A 23,282-nucleotide genomic window follows, 5' to 3' on the forward strand; every position below is an offset into this window, starting at 1 on the left:
TGTTCTCTAACAATTACAACATCTAAAATCCCTTAACCAGGTAGGTCCTAATAGGCCTCACATTGTAAAATCCCCTAACAGGGTGACTCAATATCTAAGTTCTAAATCCTCTTGCGAGGTTGATCCTAATAGATCAAAGCTTCTAATGGGGCTAAGGTAAATCCCTTGATCAGGTGACTTCTAACAAGGTCTGCTCCTAACAGGGAATCATTGTAAGCTTCTAACTGGGCTTGGCTCCTAACAGGGCGCATTCCAAAATAGTGCAAAATATTTGTCGGTACCAATTCCCACCGTGGTTTTTCCCTATTTGGGTTTCCACGTGAAAAACATGGTGTTCATGTGTGGTATGTTTTTTTGATGATGTTCATGTTTTATTTTTGTTAACCAGTAAAGACAGTTTATGTTTGTTTATCAGAGATCTTAAAAAGTGATTATAGGTATTGATGATTATATGATTGATGAAGCATTTTGATCAGTTAATAAGTTGGTAACTGTGCTTATTGATCTAATATTGATTTGATGGCTGATCTGATTAATAAGTTGGCATAAGAGGAAATGATTATCTAGATTTGATAAGGAAATCTGTTATGAAGATTTGGTTTAAGTGTTGAATGTTTTTAGATCTGAGATAAGTCTGTTGAAAGTTTGAGTTTTTGTTAATACTGATTCACCCCCCTCTTAGTATTAACCAAATCCTCTAGGTTTATTAGAAGTGGTTATGCAAATGGGATTCAATAGAGAGGCAGTCAATAAATCAAGGGAGAAGCAAGGGAGAAGCATGCTCAAATGGAAGCTAAGGAAGAGTCAAAGAAGCCTAAGGTTGAACCTGTTCCCTCCCAATCAAAGGCTAAAGTGACTAAATCTTCCTCTTCTTTGATGAAGCCCTCTTCAGGTCAAAGCTCATACAGAAAAGGTGTGTTGAAGCAGAAGGACAAGTCAAAGAGAACTTATGTAGCTACATCCCTTGTTGCTTTTGAGACTGAGTCAGATGAAGAAGAAAAACAGGCCAAGAAGAAAGGAGAGTTTGTTAGAGTAGTAAGGAAACCACAGTCCGGTGGAGCCTTGCAGAGCAAGAAAGCTAAATTTGAACCTACCCCTACTAGAAGATGTAAGAGAGGAAGGAAGCTTATAACCAAGCTTGATAAAGATCTTGAATCCGGTCATGTGCAAGGTAAATATACCTTTGTTCCCCCATTGACAACAAACAATTGATTGATGAAATAATTGTTGATGGTGATCTAAAAAATATTAGAGCATACTATGAAAATCTTCTTGAGGTTGATCAAAGGAAGGTTGAGGGAGCTATTGTTTTGCATCTACGCAACTTCAGCAAATCCTTGATTGAACTGGAACATAGCATCCCAAAGGATCTGTACAATATTCTTGATGCTAGGAGGTTGATCCCCAACAAGATAGATAAAGAGATGAAAGAGCGTGAACTGATAAATGTTTGCACCTGTATCTTTCAAGAAGAAGCTCATAAACTCATTAAGGAAGAAAATAAGAAGGAATTCAGAAGCAGGAATAGGGTAAATAGATTAATGATTGGCAGTGTTGAAGAAGTAAGAAAAGAAACTAAAGAAATCTGGAGAAGGATCATAAAGAACAACCCTTTATATAGTGATGCAGTTCAAACTTCTCATTCGAAAGTTCGGGCAGGTGTCCCAAATGCTCAGAAAGATAAAACTCGGACTGAGATACGTCTGATAGATCAATCTAATGTAACTCTTGATGTCAAGATCAGTGAGAATCCTCTAGTGGAAGGAAGTATTGAAGAAGTTCCTGAGGTTCCAAAGGACGATACTGCACCAAGTGGTGACATCGGTGCTCAAGAAAAAGGGGATGATGTAAAGAAAGAGGAACCAAAGAAGATCGATGTGGAGGATAGAGGAGTTGAGGTGGATAAAGGAAAGAGAAATGCAGACACTTCGACAATTGACACTCAAAAAGACAAGGAGAAAAAGTTCCTACCTCAAAAATCTATTAATCTTGATGGCCCTTTGGATATTGGTCAGATGTATCCAGCTGAAAAGATGATGGTTGTGTTGGTATTTTGGTATGATTTTGTCATTGATGTCAACACCTACTAAAACTCTAGTACCTTGTAGATCTAGCAACATTCACCAGCAAGCAAGTGACTCATGCACAGTCACCGGTATCTAGTACACCGGCAAGATATAATGATCACCGACACTTGGAATGATATGGAAAACACTTGGTTATGTCAAAGACATTGTGTGGACACTTTGTCCTAGAGTTTTGTTTATTGATACATTAGCATTTGCATATTTGCTATTATCGGCAAATAGGTCCAGGTTACATTGATAGGTTTATCTTTTCCAGATCAGCATGACACGCTATGGAGATGATTAATTATTGTTGTAAATGCATTAAGCCGACATGTTGAATCAGTTATTGCATTGGATATTGTATTGTTTGTAAAATGTTTTTATTGTAATATCTTGTAGAGTCAACCTACTAAAATTGGTCTTAGATTATGGTATAAATGTAAGATCTTATTTGTAAGATCAAGTGGAATGCGAAAAAGGATTGTGTGAAGGTATATGTGAGAATAAGCAGAGCTATACACACAGACATCATTTGAAGATTGAAGGAGAGTTTTTGTGAAGACAATCAGAACTACACCGGTACTAAATCCAGCATATGAAGATGTTATTTTGTGTAGTATATTCTTATTGGATTTAACCATCCAATTGTAGTCAGTGTGACTCCCATTTTGTGATTGAGCAGTGAGCTCTAGGCGCTTGGCCTTTCTACATGTGCAGACCCCATTTATGTACACTTATTATCTACAATAGTATCATCTGATTGTGGGTAAGGTTTCCCACCATGGTTTATCCCCTTAAAAGGTTTCCATGTACAAATATTGGTGTTATGTGTTGTGGATGACTTTATCTTTATGTTTCATGCACTAATCCTTACCGGTATAACAATTAATTGTTAAAACTAGTTTACTGGTATTAAGCATTAAGTTGGTTAAGTTGTTTTTGGTTTGAATTTATTTGACAACTGATTCACCCCCCCCCCTCTCAGTTGTCTCTAGGACCTAACAATTGGTATCAGAGCTTAGTCCTCTTTTGCAGAAGTTTAACAGCTTGAGGAGATCCAATGTCTACTAACTATTTTAGGAAGGACAGTCCTAAACTTGATAGAACCAATTATGGCATATGGAAGATCAGAATGGAGACACGTCTAAATTGCATTGGAAAGGACATCTAGGATGATACAAAAAATGGTTATACTACTCCTACTCAGAGTCAGTCCAATCCACCCAACTTGACAAAAGATGAAGAAAATGATTGCAAAGCAAGAGAAGCACTTTTGAGCGCATTATCAGATCAACAAATCATGGGACTATCAGATAGGTCTACTGCTAAAGCTATTTGGGATCATTTGGAAACACTGAATGAAGGAGATTCCACAGTCAAAATTGCAAAAATTGAAAGCTTCCGGGTCAGGTATGAACATCTAAAAATGGAAGAAGATGAAAGGATTTCTACTTTTATGGAAAGAGTAAATGAGATTGTTTTGGGTATTAAATGTTGTGGAGGAATCTTGAGTGAGGATGAAATTATTTCAAATGTTTTAAGAGGATTGCCACCGGCATATAAAATGAAAGTCACTGCTATAAATGAGTTAAGAACAATTCCTAATACATCAGTAACTAGGGATACATTGATTGGGAAACTTTCAGCTTTTGAAATTGAAGAATTTGGTCTTGTTGCTACTATAAAGACAAATTTGGCTTTTAAAGCATCAACATCATCGGCTCCATCATTTGACAAATCTAATTGGAAAGTCTTTTATGCAAGAGAACTTGAAGAAAGAAGAAAAGAAAATGAAGAACTTGAAGAACTTGAAGCACTATTTACAAGGAAAATGCCTAAAGGTCCAGTCGGAAGTAACTATGTAGGTAAAACACCCTTTAAATGTTTTAACTGCAATAAGATTGGTCATATGGCTTCAAGATGCCCTGATAGACATGCTAGACTAAGAGAAGAAGCTAGAAGAACATACAAGCCTAACCCTGAATATTAGAGATACAGATTTAAGAAGAATAAAGACAAATCTTGTTACATTGCTAATGAAGGTGTGACTGATGATTCTGATGAGGATCCAATAGACAATGGATGGGTTTTTGTTGCTATAACAAAAGATCAACCGACACCTACTGCTCAACTGGTAGAATTGGCCTTGGCAGCTAAAGTTGAAGTAAAGGATGAATGGATCATTGATTCAGGATGCTCACATCATATGACAGGAGACAAAGGTAAATTCTTGAACTTTCAAGAATACAATGGAGGCTTAGTGAGATTTGGAGATGACAAAGCTTGTTTGATCAAAGGTAAGGGTACAATATCTCTTGATGGTAAGCATAACATTGACAATGTTTACTATGTTGAAGGATTAAAGCATAATCTTTTGAGTGTTGGTCAATTAGTTGAGAAAGGATTTCAGTTACAATTCAAAAATCGAAAATGCAAAATCATGAATAGAACTGGTTTAGAAATTGCAACCGGTAATCAAACTAGAGGTAATATCTTTCATTTGAATAACAATGAAAAGACATACTTGATTGCTCATATTGATGAAAGTTGGATATGGCATAATAGACTCTATCATGTAAACTTTGATTGCATGGTGAAAATCGGTACTACTAAGGCAGTTAGAGATTTACCTAAGATTGTCAAACCTCAGATACAGTATGTAAGGAATGTCAATTTGGAAAACAAGTTAGAGCTAATTTCAAAAGTATTCCAGAAAAATCCAATAATGCTCTTGATTTAATTCACACTGATTTATGTGGTCCAGCTAGAACTAAAAGCTTACAAGGTGATAGATATTTCATGCTAATCATTGATGACTATTCTAGAATGTGTTGGGTTACTTTTCTCAGAGAAAAATCAAAAGCACTAGGAAAGTTCAAACTATTCAAAGCAATGGTAGAAAATGAAACCGGTAAGAAAATCAAATGTCTAAGATCAGATCAAGGAGGAGAATTTACATCTAAGGAGTTTAATACATTCTGTGAAGTAAATGGAATCAGAATACAACTATTAGCACCTCAGACACCACAATAGAATGGAGTTGTCGAAAGGAAAAACAAAACTATCTTGGATGCAGCAAGAAGTATGTTATCAGAAGAAAACCTACCATGTGTATATTGGAGAGAGGCAGACAGTATAGTGGTCTATACATTCAACAAAGTTCACATCAAAGGTGAAACCGGTAAGACCCCTAATGAACTATGGTTTGGTATTACTCCTACTCTTAAATATTTCAGAATTTTTGGAAGCATATGTTATATCAGAAGAGATGAGTATATTGGCAAATTTGATCCTAGAAGTGATGAAGGAATATTTCTTGGTTATTCATCTAAGAGCGAGGCATATAGATGTTTTAACAAAAGATTACAGAAAATTGTTGAAAGTACAAATGTAAAGATTGATGAACAATTCAGAGGAACTTCAAGGTATATAGACTCTGAATTGGCAACAAAAATTTTGACAAATGAACCTACAATGAATCCACCAGTACAGAATGAAGATCCAGTTACCCTAGTATCATCTGAGGATTCCACAGTAACTGAGGAATAGCAGCAAACAAAGACACCCCGGTATGTAAGACTGAATCATTTTGAAAATCAAATAATTGGAAACAAGTTCAAAGGAGTTATGACAAGAAGAAGATTGGAAAATGAAGAGGTATGTCTTATTTCTCAAATTGAACCATCATCTGTTAATGAGGTATGTGAAGATAAATGTTGGATTAAAGCTATGGAAGAAGAATTAGAACAAATTAAGAAAAACAACACTTGGACATTAGTTCCCCGACCTAAAGATAAAAATGTAAGTGGAACCAAATGGGTTTTCATAAACAAACTTAATGAAGATGGTAGGGTTGTCAAAAATAAAGCAATACTAGTGTTTAAGGGATATTCTCAGAAAGAAGGAATTGATTACAATGAAACCTTTGCACAGGTAGCTAGAATTGAGGCAGTCAGATTATTGTTGGCTTTTGCAGCACACAAGAACTACAAAGTTTATCAAATCGATATTAAATGTGCATTTTTAAATGGAGATATTGAAGAGGAAGTGTACATTGAACAACCTGGTGGGTTTTCTTTGATAGATGACAAAGATATGGTTTGTAGGTTAAGAAAAGCTTTGTATGGATTGAAACAAGCTCCAAGAGCTTGGTATGCAAGATTGGATAAGTATCTTTTGAAGATTGGTTTTTCTAAAGGTAATGCAGACATCAATTTATATTATAAAGTGACTAATGATGACATCTTGATTATAGAAGTATTTGTTGATGATATAATCTTTGGAGGAGAAGATGTATTATGCAAAGAATTTTCTATTAAAATGCAACAAGAATTTGAAATGTCTATGATTGGAGAAATAAAATTCTTTTTAGGATTGCAGATTTCACAGACTGATAAAGGTATATTCTTGAGTCAATCCAAGTACTTAAAAGAGTTACTAAAGAAATTTGGGATGGATAACACTAAACCGGTAAGCACACCTATGACAACAAATGACAAATTATCACTAAGGGATGAATCTATACCTGTTAATCCAACTAGATACAAATCTATGATAGGAGGTTTATTGTATTTGACACAAACCAGACCTAATATCATGAATGCAGTATGTATTGTTTCAAGATTTCAAAGTAATCCTAGAGAAAATCATGAATCAGCAGTAAAAAGGATTTTCCGGTACTTACAAGGTACTATAAATCTTGGATTATGGTATCCTAGAGATGAAAACTTTGAATTATGTGCATACACAGATGCAAATTGGGCAAGAGATGTGGATGATAGAAAAAGCACCACTGGTGGAGCATTCTTTCTTGGAAACAGACTAGTTTCTTGGTTGAGTAAGAAACAAAGTGGTACATCTTTATCAACAGCAGAATCAGAATATGTTGCAGCAGCAACAAACTGTACATAGGTATTGTGGCTTAAGCAAATGTTAAAAGACATAAAGGTAAAATGCAAGGAACCTATTACTATATATTGTGATAACACTGCAGCAATTGATATATCTAAGAATCCGATATTACATTCTAAAACCAAACATGTTTCTATCAAACTGAATTTTCTAAGGGAAAATGTTGAAGCAAAGGAAATAAAACTGGTTTATGTGAATACTAAAGAGCAGATTGCAGATATCTTTACTAAACCTCTGCCTAAGGAGACCTTTGAATATCTCAGAGATCAGCTTGGGGTCATACCCCCACTGGTAGAGACTTAGGAAGTTGATGATTGTCATCAACCGGCAGAGTTAACAGAGAAATCTTTTATTCCGGCTTTGATGGGAAGCTACTTCTCAGGGGGAGTAGTTGATATATTGAATTGGTTGGTATTTTGTATATGAACTTGGCTTGGTAAGAGCTTTGGCATTTCATGTCAAAGGGGGAGAGATTGGTATGGAAAAACACAAGGAAAATACATGTTACTCCCAGGGGGAGAGATTGTTGTTTGGGAGAGATTATTACTCTCTGTATCTGTATTTTGATTTCTGGTTATGATCTCTTTTTGGAGATTGTTGATTTTTGGTATTTGGCATTTCTATTTTGGCACTTTGATGGTTTTTCCATCTTGTGTTGCCATCAATGCCAAAGGGGGAGATTGTTGGTATTTTGGTATGGTTTTGTCATTGATGTCAACACCTACTAAAACTCTAGCACCTTGGAGATCTAGCAACATTCACTGACAAGCAAGTGACTCATGCACAGTCACCGGTATTTGGTACATCGGCAAGATATAATGATCATCGGCACTTGGAATGATATGGAAAACACTTGGTTATGTCAAAGACATTGTGTGGAGACTTTGTCCTGGAGTTTTTTTTATTGATACATTAGCATTTGCATATTTGTTGTTACCGGCAAATAGGTCCAGGTTACACTGGCAGGTTTATCTTTTCCAAATCAGCACAACATGCTATGGAGATGATTAATTATTGTTATAAATGCATTAAGCCGACATGTTGAATCGGTTATTGCATCGGATATTGTATTATTTGTAAAAAAAAATTATTGTAATATCTTGTAGAGCCGACCTACTAAAATTGGTCTTAGTTTATGGTATAAATGTAAGATCTTATTTGTAAGATCAAGTGGAATGCGAAAAAGGATTGTGTGAAGGTATATGCGAGAATAAGCAAAGCTATACATGCAAACATCATTTGAAGATTGAAGGAGGGTTTTAGTGAAGACAATTAGAACTACATCGGTACTGAATCTAGCACATGAAGATGTTATTTTGTGCAGTACATTCTTATTGGATTTAACCATCCAACTATAGTCAGTGTGACTCCCATTTTGTGATTGAGCAGTGAGCTCTAGGCGCTTGGCCTTTCTGCATGTGTAGACCCCATTTATGTACACTTACTATTTTCAGTAGTATCTTCTAATTGTGGGTAAGGTTTCCCACAGTGGTTTTTCCCCTTACAGGATTTCCACGTACAAATATTGGTTTTATGTGTTGTGGATGACTTTATCTTTATGTTTCATGCACCAATCCTTACCGATATAACAATTAACTGTTAAAACTATCTACCGACATATTAAACTGGTTTACCAGTATTAAGCATTAAGCTAGTTAAGTTGTTTTTGGTTTGAATTTATTTGACAACTGATTCACCCCCCCCCTGATGGGATGGGGTTTGGGATAGACTAGCCTAGTCTATGCTCCTGGATCCTTTCCTTGGATCACCTGGTGTTCTCCTCACACCCTAGGGTCTCTAGGACTTCCTTTTCTTGAGGAATCCCCTGACCTTGCCCAATCCACCCACCAATGAGTTGCTTTGCTGCTCCTAAGGTCTCACCTTCTCATGAGACTTCAACCCCTTACTATGGCTAATAAGGGCTAGGCTTGTTTCCCACCTTCCAAGGTCTTAGAGAGGTTATAATAGGTCTATTTGGTCTTTCCACCCATTCATGTGCCCCTAAGAGGTTTCAAGATTCCAACCCCTTACCGATTTCACTATTTTGTGTTTTTGCCTTCAAATAAGGCTACAAGGAATAGGACCAATTAGGCCTCCTACCCGGTCCTTTAGGGATTCCTCTCACAAATGATGCACAAACAACCCTATCTCCCAAAATGGATTGCCATTCATTTGGCAAGGAATCAAGGATTTTCTAGGTTTTAGGCCTCCAAGTGTCCGTACACTATCCTAGGTGGATTTTAAGGTTTTCAAGGGTTTTTGTGAGGGTTTTTAGGGTCTACCTGGGTCACAGTGAAGGTTTTGTGTTTTAGCCACCTTGTTTGGATTGGTGGAGGCTCCTCCTTCACACCAGTGATGCTTCACACACTCCTTTTTACCTCCTCCAAAGGATGCACTCTCCTCTGACCAACCTTGCTCTCCAAGACCTCTACAATTTGACCTCTCCTAACCAGGCATTGTCCAGTCTCGCCTAGGAGTGGGTCTTTGCTTGGCCTTCCTGCATTTTTAAGGGCCCTACTTGCATGGGACTATAGTACAGGGTCTTCACTTCCATTCCCCATGGTTTCATGGTGATTCCACAATGGGGAATGGAGTTAAGACTTCATTTGCACAAACCAGTCCAAAACTGGACAATAAGACTGCAAATTACAAACTATTTACAAACACACTCACCCGGTAAAAAAAAACCTAAACTAATCACTCACAATGGAAGTATTTACACCATAGAAAACATTTCACACAATTTTTCTTGCAATTCAATCCATTTACTTGTCTGGTAACTTCATTCAATCTAACTGGTAACCAACAAACAGTCACAGTCAGGCTCTTCTTGCTTGGGTCGTACAATCTCTGACATCCAACCCATTCATTTAGGGTTTGAAAATACTTATACCACCTTGGCCTCGGTCTATGTGCCCATATTAGGGTTTTCCATGCCAAACTAAGGATTTTGACCTCCTGGTGGAAAAGTTGCTTGACAACTTTTAAAAGTTGTCATGCAACTTTTGAGCAACTTTCTCAATGTTGCTTCTCATGACTCCTAAACCCACATTGGGCCAACCTAAGGACACCACCATGTTATAAATGACCCCTAAACACCTCCAGGACACACATACCCTCCATTTTCAAGAAAATCTCAATCTTGACTTATGACCACTAAGATCTCCACTAGGACCCTAACTAGGACCTATGAGCACATGGCTCATTATTTTATGTACAATGGCTTCATACGAAGCATAACACCAACAAAACAAGAAGGAGGGAGAGATTGAAGGGGTGCTCCTACACCATACTCCCCCTCTGCACATAACTAAGAAAAGGAAGAAGAAATGAGAGCCGGGTCTATTCCAAGTGTCTTGAACTTGCTCTCCTCCACCCATGTAGCTTCAGATACTGGTTGATCTTCCCATTTCACCAAGTTCTCCATGTAGACTTGGTGTCTAGTAGACTTCTTCACCCTTGATTCCAAGATCTCCTCTGCTTTAGGCTTCTTCACTTGAGGTAAGGTATTTACATCCAAGTCTTGTAATACCTTGGCTTGGTTCTCAGTCTGCCCTGCTATCTCTCCCTTGTACATGTTAGAGTAAAGGTTTTAATTTAATCATGTTGATTAAATTACCTTTATTCCTCTCTTAAGATTTCACTTTAGTTTGCATTTGTGACATTTAATAATTATATTAACTATTAAATGTCTACCTATTAGGGTTTCTTTTAGGGTTGCACAATATCCTTTTATAAGGATTCATCATTGTAATTTATCTCTCTCTTGGATGAATACATTTTTCAGCTTTCAGAGCACCCTTGCTTGTTTGTCTCCATCTCTTCTTTCTGTGACAAGTTATTTACATGCAGGTGATCTTCGGGGTATGTGAAGTTGGCTTTCTCAACTTCTACATGGTATCAGAGCTCCAGACCTGCTGCTTCCTGTTCGTCTTCTGAAGAATTTGGAGCTACGAGGGTTAGATCTGATTTTCAGGTTTTGGTTGCATCAGATCTGTGTTTGTCTTCTGTTTTTTATTTTGGAATAGGGGGTTTTTTTTCGGTGCACTTTGAGCCCAAATGGACCTCACCATTGAGCTCGTAGCACCCAAAAACCTCTATTTCCATATAAAATTCATCCGATTTGGACACAGTTGCTCCAGAAGGCAAATTTTTTTTGCCCCAAGGCCGTACGGCCCTAGGGCACACAGCACGAGGCAAAATTTAAAAAATAAAAAATAAATTTTTTTTTTTAAAAAGCGGTGTTTTTTGGTTTTTCAGCGCGCGCAGTTGTTCACCCGCCACGGAGCCGGTGCGCCGCCCAGCAGCCACTGCCCAGCCACCGCCGCCGGCGGTAACCACCGGCCACGGCCAGGCAGCCACCGCCGTGTCGCCGGCACAGCCTGCCGCCTGCGCACCGCCCGCGCCCAGCCTGCACCCCGCCCGCGCACTGCCGCCGCACCTGCGCCGCCACAGCGCCGCCAGCCACCTGCGCTAGCCCCTGGTCACCCAGCGGACCAGGGGCTTATTTTTTTTTAGCCCTTGAGGGCTATAAGGGCCTATTTGGGTCTTTTGGAGCTCTTTCACGAAATCGGGCATAACTCGGGCATTTTAGCTCGGATTTTTGAATGAAAATTTTTTTGCCAGTCAAAGTCAGAACAAGTTTTTTACACTCCAGGAGCCATATCTTTTGCATACGGACTCTGTTTTTCGCAAATGAATAGGCGTTGGAAAGGGGTTTTTGTGCTCTTTCTAGATCTATCATTTATTTTTCTAGAATCTACACCAAGTACATTTTATTCAGTACTTTGTGTTTTCACACATCTGTCAATTACTTGGACGTTTCAAACTTGGAAATGATTTGTTTGCATGGGATGGCTTTATTTGATCTGCTTTATCAGTATTAAAGTCATTTAGTCTCAGATTTGTTCATTTGAAGAGTTATCATGGGTTTTTCTACTCACCCTTCAGTTGTATTTCTAGAACGGGGTAATTATGAGTCATGGGCGAAGGGCATACTTACACACAGTAGGTGGCTTAATATTTTTCCTTATTTGTATGATCTCATACCTGAACCAGCAACTTTAGAGGGAAAACTAGCTTGGGATATCATTAGAAATCACATAGTAGGAGTTATTTTGTCTAGTGTTGATTCTGACACTATGTGGGCTATATCGGGCATTGATTGTCCTCACTCACTTTGGACACGTCTTTGGGAGATCTATGGAGACCCCAGTCTTTCTCCATTCCCAAAGGATCCTGCTTTAGATTGTCTTGTACCCATTGGTTGGAGAGATAACACACCTTTTGATCATGATACTTTCAAGGAACTTCAATATTTAGACACTCTTACATATCCCAATGAATCAGAGGATTGTCTCACAGTTCCTACTCTTCAAACTGAGATTATACATGTATCAACATCATCTCCTTTTGTTCCTGATCAGTTTGATATTGCCTCTTCTTTGGCTCCTATTGATTCAGCTAAGCAGGACATCATACATCTTTCAGACATGGCTACTTGGGATTCTTATCTTGCAAGCATTTTGTCTTTGTTTGTAGAGTCCTATATTGCAGACTTGGAGGATTACTTTGAGGATTTTCAGCTCCTCTTTGTTGACAGCCATATTCCAGCTGTTAGCCCACCATCATCTGTGCATTCGGAGGTTGCATTTTTTGAGTCTTCAGTTCAGTTTGGATTTGACATCTTTTGTTTCAGTTCAGACAGAGGGATTCTTCAGCATCCTATTATGGCACACATCTTGAGACAAATTGATTCTTCTCTCTTCACAGGGTTTCTTCATCTTCGTTCTTTGGATCCATTTCTTCCCAAGGGGAGGAATATTATATGCCGCTTTAGGATCTCTTTCTGGATTCTACCTCAGGCATCCATATGTGCGACAGGAGTTTCTTCATTGTGGGGGGGGCTTCTAGTCTCTTTCTTTTTCTCCTATGGAGACCATTGTATATGTACTTATATGATAGAAGTTGTCTATGGGGGGTATCATGTTATCCACCTCCTATCCTTCTGTTATTAGTGCATTTATTTCTTTCATCTCTTTTTGGAGTAGAGTTTTTCCCATGAGGTTTTCTCTATTTCTCCACTTTACAGAGATTTGGTTGTAATTGGGTACCTGATCAGGCCTTGTTGCCGGGACCCAAGTTTAATTTCTTGCATTGTAGTTACCTTTGCTTTCTTGCACATGTTTGTAACTGCACTTTTGCTCATCTTAAGGGGGGGTGTTAGAGTAAAGGTTTTAATTTAATCATGTTGATTAAATTACCATTATTCCTCTCTTAAGATTTCACTTTAGTTTGCATTTGTGACATTTAATAATTATATTAATTATTAAATGTCTAGGTATTAGGGTTTCTTTTAGGGTTGCACAATATCCTTTTATAAGGATTCATCATTGTAATATATCTCTCTCTTGGATGAATACATTTTTCAGCTTTCAGAGCACCCTTGCTTGTTTGTCTCCATCTCTTCTTTCTGTGACAGGTTATTTACATGCAGGTGATCTTCGAGGTCTGTGAAGTTGGCTTTCTCAACTTCTACAGTACATTACCAGATCAGCAACATTAAAGACTGGTGAAATGGCTAAGTCTGAAGGTAAATCAACCTTATAGGCATTCTCACCATATTTTGCTAGAATTTGACAAGGTCCTACCCTCTTCATCTGTAGTTTGGTAGGCTTACCACTTTGCATCCTAGCTTTGCTCAAATGGACCATCACATAGTCACCCACCTTGAACTGAACTTCTCTCCTTTTCTCATCTACTTTGGCTTTTAGTTTTTGAGTAGATTCTAGGATGGCCTTCTTAACTTTCTCTTGAACTTCCTTGATGGTTTGAGTGAAGTCCTCTACTTGCCCACTCTTCATCTCCAAAGTACTAAGGTCTCTCAACTCACATACTCCCCTTGGATGTCTGCCATACACAACCTCAAAAGGACTTCTACCAGTGGTTCTATTCACACTATCATTATATGCATACTCTACTTGAGGAATGATAAGGTCCCATGTCTGTCCATACTCCTTAGTTAGACACCTCAACAAATTGCCTAACACCCTGTTGATGACTTCAGTTTGACCATCTGTTTGTGGATGGTAAGCTGAGCTAAATGACAAGTTAGTTCCTAGTCTCCTCCATAATGTTTGCCAAAAATGACCCATGAACTTGTTGTCCCTGTCTGAAACAATGCTTAAAGGGAGTCCATGAATCCTAACAATCTCTTTGAAGAAGAGATGTGCAACATAGTTGGCATCATGTGTAGTCTTACATGGAATGAAATGACTCATCTTGGAAAATCTATCTACTACCACATAGATGTTGTCCATACCTGTTTTAGTCTTGGGAAGTCCTACTACAAAGTCCATGCTTATACATTCCCAAGGTCTGTTTGGGACTGGTAATGGTTGATAGAGACCAGCATTGCTTGATCCTCCTTTTGCTCTTTGGCACACTCCACATTGCTCTACATACCTCTTTACATCTCTTGGAAACTTTGGCCAATAGTAGTACCTCTGTACCAAGTCTAAGGTCTTATTGACTCCAAAGTGTCCACTTAAACTGCCATTATGTTTCTCTTGGATGAGGTTCTCCCTCATAGATCCTCTAGGTACACACAACTGGTTACCTTTGAACAAGAGACCATTTTGGAGAGTGTAATCTGCATACTCACCCTGGAAATGGTTCTCAAACTCTTTGCAAACCTTGTAAGCTAATGAGAAGTCTTCATTTCCTTCACAGAGGTCTTTGAAACCTTATATTCCTATGCTCTGCAACTATAGTTCTTGAACTGTCAACAACTTCCTACTTAATGCATTTGCCACCTTATTAAGTTGCCCCTTCTTATGCTTAATGGTGAAGGTGAAGGATTGGAGGTATTCCATCCATTTTAGATGTCTATTTCTTAGCTTCTCTTGAGTGTTAATGTAACTCAATGCCTGATTGTTTGTGAACACTACAAATTCTTTTGGAAGTAGGTAATGCCTCCATTTCTTTAGAGACTGCACTAATGCATACAACTCTAAGTCATAAGCTGAGTACTTCTTCTTTGCTTCATTAAGCTTCTCACTGAAAAATGCCACAGGTCTTCCCTCTTGACTCAATACACCACCTACTGCAATTCCACTTGCATCACACTCCAAAGTGAAGAACTTATCAAACGTAGGTAGGAGAAGGATAGGTTTTGTGGCTACTTCTTGCTTCAACATTTGAAATTCTTTGTCAGCTTACTCAGTCCATTTAAACTTGGTTTTAAGGCCTCCTTTAATGGTGTCAAGGACTTGTGCACATATACCACTGAAGTTCCTCACAAACTTCCTATAGAATTGAGCTAATCCATGGAAACTTCTAACTTCAGTCCCTGCTTTAGGTGCAGGCCAATTCAAGATTGCCTCCACTTTGCTTGGATCCATCTTCAAGGTTCCTTTAGACACCACAAATCCTGAGTAGACCAGCTCTTGCTTCAAGAAGTCACACTTCTCGAAGTTGATGGATAACTTCTCCTCATGCAACCTCTCTAATACTAACCTCAAATGCTCAAGATGCTCCTCTTTGGTTCTGCTATAGATGAGTATGTCATATAGGTACACTACCACAAATCTGCCTGTGAAGTCTTTCAACACCTCATTCATCAATCTCATGAAGGTGCTTGGAGCATTGGTGAGTACAAATGGCATCACAAGCCATTCATACAATCCCTCTGTGGTTTTAAAAGCAGTCTTCCACTCATCACCCTCCTTAATTCTTATTTGGTGATAACCACTTTTAAGGTCTAACTTGGAAAAATACATAGCCCCTCCTAAACAATCCATCAAATCCTCTATTCTAGGAATAGGAAACCTAGACCTTATGGTGATCCTATTAATTGCTCTTGAGTCAGTGCAAAGTCTCCACTTACCTCCTTTTTTGGATGCTAGCACTACTGGGACTGCACATGGGCTGATGCTCTTCTTAATCAGTCCTTGTTCCAATAACTCCTGCACTTGCCTTGCTACTTCCTTATTCTGATCAGGTGTGAGCTTATATGCAGCCTTGTTAGGTAAGGATGCACCGGGAACAAAGTCTATTTGATGACTTATTGACCTTCTTGGTGGGAGTGTTGCAGGTGCTCCATCACTCACTATGTCCTTATACTCTTGCAACATGTGTTTCACCTCCTTGGTTACTTCTACCTGCAACTTGTCTTCTTCCTTCTTTGGCTTCACAAAGATGGCACACTTCACTATCTCCTCCTCATGTAGCAAGTTTAAAAACTCTTTAACGGTAGCTAATAAAACACTAGGTGTTCTTGAAGTTCCCTCTTCATTCTTTGTCAAAGACTGAATCTTGAAGGTTTTGTTGTCCTTCTTAAAGGAAATGGAGTTCTCCTCTCCATCATAGATCACCTTCCTATCAAATTGCCAGGGTCTTCCTAGAAATAAGTGACATGCATCCATAGGTAACACATCACAAAGGATCTTATCCTTGTATCCTCCAATAGAAAACTCTACCCAAATCTACTCATTGACTAGCACACTCTGCTCATGATTCAACCATGTCACCTTGTATGGGTTAGTGTGGGGTATCCTTGTGAGTTTCAACTTCCTAACTACCTCTTCTGATATGATATTGTCAGTTGAGCCTGAATCAACTATCACCTTGCACACTTTACCTAGAATCTTGCACCTCACCCTAAACAATGCTCTCCTATGCTTAGGTTCATTCTTCTCTAGCTATCTTGTCAACACCCTATTGAACATTATATTTTCTCCAATCTTTGATTCAATATGGTCCACCTCAGGTGTTTTGCTGCTTGAAGAGTCTTCATGTGCATAAGCAACCCTCTTTCCACTATTTGATGATGTAGGCTTGTCAGGGCATCTATATGTCGAGTGTCCCAATTGTCCACAATTGTAACACTTCATAGTTGCAAAGTAGAAGTTACATCTGCCGGTACCTCTACCCCTATTTGGACCACCTTGTGCCCCTCTTCCTCTAGAATGTCCTCCTCTGAGATTGGCTTCACTGCCATGCTCAGTCAACTTGGCTTCTCCTTGGTTCCTCTGCTCATTTGTCTTGCTTTGGTAACCACCTCAGTGATTCACTTGTTCTCTACCTCTGCCTCTACCCTTATTATTGGAGTCTCCTTTCCTTTTGTTCCTCTCGTCTACCTTGACAACTGTGTAGGGGAAAAAGCCAGACTAGGCTAACATGTCCTAATCCTACCTTTTGACACACATTGTGGAATACGAAAGAGCCTAGAGGTATCACACAATTGGCTACTTCTTTTTGTGGAAGAGAGAGCCATGGGATACCTATTAGGATTTCTATTCCTTTGTTGTAATTGAAAGATAAAATGATGCAAGTTCAACTATTAACCCTAAAGTGTAAGTATGAACTAGTGACAAGATTGCAGAATTGAGATTAAACAATGGAAAGCTGTAAACACAAGGACAAGACAAGAATGCAGATGTGTACCTGGAGTTAAAATCTGAGTGAAAATGTTCGGGACGGGGGTGCAAGCGCCACTGTCCTGATACTGCCCCTGAAACTGCTCCTGAAACTACTGTTCTACAACCTGAAAAGTTGTCTAAAACTTGTTGTCTGATAGAAGGACCAGGGCACCCAGCGCCCCTGTCCTAGCAGGACCAAGGCGCCCCACGCCCCTGTCCTAGTCTTTTGCTCTGAAATTTGGTGTGTTGTTCTGTCTCAGTCTACTTCCATCGGATCCGCAACTTGCGGCGTCGTCCGAATCCTGAAACCTGCACTTACATCTGAAAAGGTATGGTGGGTGGCTATATAGGGTTTTGCCTTAGTCAAACCCCCGCTTTGGTGGTTTCCACCTCCATGAATAGCCAAGTTGTATTGTAAAAGTAGTGTGTGCAGATCTTGTGTGTGTGCAAGATCCTAAAATGCAAGTAAGCAAACTAGAGCAACCTAGAAAGTAAACCCTAATTGCTTGTACATGATAATGTAAGTGCTCCAAATCAAGATGCAAAGTGATCTAAAGCATGAATACAAATGATATGATGAAGCTTATGCAAAGACATGAAAACAACATGAAATCATACCCAACCCCAAGGGAGGGGTACAAGCCAATCTTCAGTCGGTGATCCCTTATTGTTCTTCAATGCCTTCAAAGCCCTAAATGGATGAATGAAATTGATGGATGCTTGATGGATGGATGTTGAATGTTGTTGAAGTCTTCAAAAGATCTGCTCTTTCGCTGCATAGAAGGTCCTTGAAAACCAAAATTCGGATCCTTTCCAATGAAGAAAGAGAGCTCTTATATATGAAACCCTAGGTCTTAATTTCAACTTTAGGCCGACTTAAAGATTGAATCTCCCGCCAATTTCTTGGGGTTAAGCTTTATTTTATGATTGGATTGCGCTCCTAAAATTTCGGGAAAAATGTCCGGGACCATGTGCACGTCGGGCACCATGGTCCCGACAACTTTTCACCAAATTTTCAGGGTCATCGGATATGAAGATTTTAGAGAGAATCCTGAAGTTACAGGTGATTTTGAGATGTTTTGACCCCTGAAATCAAGCCCCCAAGTCCAAAATAGGACCTAATTAGGGTTTTAGATTAAATGATGTATTAGAGGAATAAAATGAAAGGGGCACACTTTAATGAAAAGGGCCCAACTTTATGATATGGGAGATGATAAAATAGAACCTTAGACCTAATTAATTTAATTAATTAAGTGCTAAAGGGGAAATGCAATGCAAAATGCAAAATGCGCCAAGGCGGGTGCTAAACTAGGTGTGAAATTGTACCACCCTAGCACGTGCGTACAATTTATGATGCTACAACAGCAAGCTGATGACACTTTTGAATAGTAGTAGGAGTCCATAGGCTTATCTCCTCTTGAATGTTCCACTTTAGGCCGCTTAGATACCTAGCCACCTCAATAGATTCATCTTCTTGGACTTTGGATCTAAGACATAGCTTTTGAAACTCTTCAGTGTAGGAGGTTACATCAAGGTCTTTTTGCTTCAATCCCTATCTCTTCTTATGAAGTTGGACTTCATAATCCTCTGGTAAGTAGTTCTCCTTAATCTTACTCACCATAGCTTTCCAATTTGCAATAGGTAGCTTTCCCATACTAACTCTTTCTTCTTGCAGGTACTTCCACCATGTCAAAGTTGCTCCCCTTAATCTTGATTTGGCAACTTTAACCTTCTAAGCCTCTGTCACTCCTTAACACTCAAAGTGGTTTTCCATGCCCTCAATCCATTCCATAACAGTGTCTATGTCCATTCTTCCACTGAAATGTGGCAATCCTTCAAAAGCTTTGGTGTTCAAAGCTTTAATAGCTTTTACAAATGGTTCTTCATTGAACAAGGGATCTGGTTCAGGGATAATGTCATCTATGTCTATAGTCTTCTTGCCTTTACCCTTGGTGTCTTCATCCCAAGGTCCTTGTGTCCTCTAATCCACCACTTCCTGCAATTTATCCCTTATCTCACTCATTGCTTCTTCAAGGAGTCTATTTTTCTCCTTCTGCTCTTCTACCTCTCTAGCCAGCTCTGCATTAGTGACCATTTTTCTCTCCCCTAATGATTCACCAGTATATAGAGATATACACAGTCCAACAAGTCTTTTACTTGCTCTGATACCAATCTGATGGGATAGGGTTTGGGATAGACTAGCCTAGTCTATGCTCCTGGATCCTTTCCTTGGATCACCTGGTGTTCTCCTCACACCCTAGGGTCTCTAGGACTTCCTTTTCTTGAGGAATCCCTTGACTTTTCCCAATCCACCCACCAATGAGTTGCTTTGCTTCTCCTAAGGTCTCACCTTCTCATGAGACTTCAACCCCTTACTATGGCTAATAAGGGCTAGGCTTGTTCCCCACCTTCCAAGGTCTTAGAAAGGTTATAATAGGTCTATTTCATGGTCTTTCTACCCATTCATGTGCCCCTAAGAGGTTTCAAGATTCCAACCCCTTACCGATTTCACTATTTTGTGTTTTTGCCTTCAAAAAGGGCTAGAAGGAATAGGACCAATTAGGCCTCCTACCCAGTCCTTTAGGGTTTCCTCTCACAAATGATGCACAAACAACCCTATCTCCCAAAATGGACTACCATTCATTTGGCAAGGACTCAAGGATTTTCTATATTTTAGGCCTCCAAGTGTCCGTACACTGTCCTAGGTGGATTTTAAGGTTTTCAAGGGTTTTTGTGAGGGTTTTTAGAGTCTGCCTGGGTCACAGTGAAGGTTTTGTGTTTTAGCCACCTTGTTTAGATTGGTGGAGGCTCCTCCTTCACACCAAGGATGCTTCACACACTCCTCTATACCTCCTCCAAAGGATGCACTCTCCTCTGACCAACCTTGCTCTCCAAGACCTCTGCAATTTGACCTCTCCTAACCGGGCATTGTGTAGTCTCACCTAGGAGTGGGTCTTTGCTTGGCCTTCCTGCATTTTTAAGGGCCCTGCTTGCATGGGACTATAGTATAGAGTCTTCACTTCCATTCCCCATGGTTTCATGGTGATTCCACAATGGGGAATGGAGTTAAGACTTCATTTGCACAAACCAGTCCAAAACTAGACAGTAAGACTGCAAATTACAAACTATTTACAAACACACTCAACCGGTAAACAAAAACCTAAACTAATCACTCACAATGAAATTATTTACACCATAGAAAACATTTCACATAGTTTTGCATGCAATTCAATCCATTTACTTGTCCGATAACTTCATTCAATCTAACTAGTAACCAACAAACAGTCACAGTCAAGCTCTTCTTGCTTGGGCCGTACAATCTCTGACATCCAACCCATTCATTTAGGGTTTGAGAATACTTATACCACCTTTTCCTTGGTCTGTGTGCCCATATTAGGGTTGTCCATGCCAAACTAAGGATTTTGACCTCCTGGTGGAAAAGTTGCTTGACAACTTTTAAAAGTTGTCTTGCAACTTTTGCAACTTTTGAGCAACTTTCTCAATGTTGCTTCTCATGACTCCTAAACCCAAATTGGGCCAACATAAGGACACCACCATGTTATAAAGGACCCCTAAACACCTCCAGGACACACATACCTTCCATTTTCAACAAAATCTCAATCTTGACTTATGACCACTAAGATCTCCACTAGGACCCTAACTAGGACCTATGAGCACATGGCTCATTATTTTATGTACAATGGCTTCATAAGAAGAATAACACCAACAAAAAAAGGAGGGAGATCTTGGAAGGGTTCTCCTGCACCACTCCCCCCTCTCAATTATCTCCGGGACCTAACAGGTTGATGTTGTTGTTCAGGCCCAAGCCAGTCAAGACTTGGTCAAGTCTGAGAATGAAGACAAAAATCTTATTCTGATGTCAGTTGATGTGTTGTAAAAGGTGTTACTGAGTTTGCTACTAGATTCCAATTCTAGCCCCTCCAATAAATCATTACAATTGATTAATAATGTAAATACCAATTTTGATTCTTTGGAGAAGTATACCACTAAGCGGGTATTAGATAGATTCAAGGAGATGAGAATGCAGACATTTCGGAAGATGATAGAGGATGATAGAGTTAGATTAAACAAGGGTCCACAGACTATCTCTAAGGCATTGACTGAGGGTGGTAAGATATATAAGTCTTGTCTTATTTTTCCAAAGTTCACAGTAGATATAGACAAGTAGATTGGCATCTGTCAGGAGAAGCTAGCTAGAATTTCACAGTCATTTGACTCAAATGTAGCTCTAATTAGCAGCATGGAAGGGCAAGTAATGGCTCTAAATGATCAAATCTTGAGCCTTAATATGGATAAAGACAGAATCTTGAGGAGAGTTGGTGAACTCCAGAACTTAATTGCTCCCAGGATGGACATCATGTTGAGTAACAAAGTAGATTGTGTGAAGGCTATAGCACAACCATTTCTGGCAAACTCGAAGGAAGTTGAAATATATGCTTACATTTTCAGTGCATTCATCACAGTTTTGGATAACTTGAAGACTGGGTTGGATACCCACTTAGGATGTTTGAAGACCATATTTGTTGACATCTTCAAGTATGTATAAAGTGTCTGGTAGATATCCTTGTACATAAAGTTTTGGACAACACCCCTACTTTGGCATTGTTGTCAAAGGGGGAGAGTGGAGTGAAAAATGTATAGAGAATGTTAAAGGTTTTTAAGGTCTTAATCTAAGGGGGAGCCTTAGAAATTCTTTTGATCCGGTTTACAGGTTTCAACACAGTCATTTTTCACGAGTGTTGCCATCAATGCCAAAGGGGGAGATTGTTGGCAATTGACACTCATCTGATGGATATTTTGATTCTTGATTAATGGTTTAAGGTTGTCATTAATGGCAATTCTTCATGAGAATCCTATCCAGTAGTTATAGCTTTTGGAGAAGTAGTCCAGTAATTGATAATCTGGCTTCGGTAATTCAGGTTGAGCAAAGCAGCTTTGGTTTGGAAGCTTTCTGGTGATTGCAGTGGACAGATTCAATCTTGGAATGATAGAGCCTACTTATAGAAATCATTTCATCATTATTTGGATGATCCGCATATTTTTTTAGTGATCTGATGCAAGTTGACTCATTATTTTACATTACATTAACAGGTCAAATTGATTTTGTGATTGCGGATATATAAGTCTGATGGAGAAGATCTTTTTGGTGTGTGATGTGATAGTATGCGAGTGAATAGTGGTCGAGAATCCCTTTTGGTGCAGTTTCACGTGCACATCCTTGATTTGATAGTTGACTAAACAAAAAATAGAGCAGAGTTTCAAAGAAAATACAGTTAGAGTTTTTGACACTTAATTGGAACTCATCCAAGCATTGTTAGATGCTATTTTAGAGATCATCCACTGTAATTCATCACTGTAAATGATTTGTAAGGCAGTGAGCCTTCTGGGGTTGTAGTCCTTATTTTAACTGAGTTGTAAGCTCTAGGCAGTGTGTCTGAATGCTAGTGCATTCCCCTTCATGTAATATTGTTTCTCTATTGGCCATAGTGGAATAATATTGTGGGTTCAAATCTCATTGTGGTTTTCCCATTTGGGTTTCCACGTAAAAATCCTGGTGTTATGATTTTTGGGTTGATCATCTTGTGTTCATGCATTTTATTTTCTTGCATTTACTTCTGCTTGTCTAAGAATAAGTTTGAAAGTTTATTTTCCAGTAGATCACCGATTCACCCCCCCTCTCAGTGATCCCTGATTTCCTACAGTACTATTCTGTCAAATAGCTAGCACTTGCTCTACACCCAAGCCATCATGTAGTCCCTCCACCATCACTCAACATATTTGAAAGGGTGCCATGAGAAATCCATCATCTCATCAAATATGTGCCTCCAGAACCATATGCATAAACTCATGTGTAGTGGAG

General features: G+C 39.1%; 1 protein-coding gene across 1 annotated transcript; it reads left to right on the plus strand.

Annotated features, from left to right (window-relative positions):
- The first annotated feature begins 786 nt into the window (after positions 1 to 786).
- On the plus strand, positions 787 to 11,498 carry LOC131876304 (uncharacterized). Its single transcript, XM_059221230.1, has 3 exons — positions 787 to 1,171; positions 1,255 to 2,048; positions 11,241 to 11,498. Exons 1-3 carry the CDS (start codon positions 787 to 789, stop codon positions 11,496 to 11,498), a joined length of 1,437 nt encoding a protein of 478 aa, XP_059077213.1.
- Positions 11,499 to 23,282: the final 11,784 nt, after the last annotated feature.

Source organism: Cryptomeria japonica, chromosome 5 (assembly GCF_030272615.1).
Source record: "Cryptomeria japonica chromosome 5, Sugi_1.0, whole genome shotgun sequence".
Classification (NCBI taxonomy): Eukaryota; Viridiplantae; Streptophyta; class Pinopsida; order Cupressales; family Cupressaceae; genus Cryptomeria; species Cryptomeria japonica.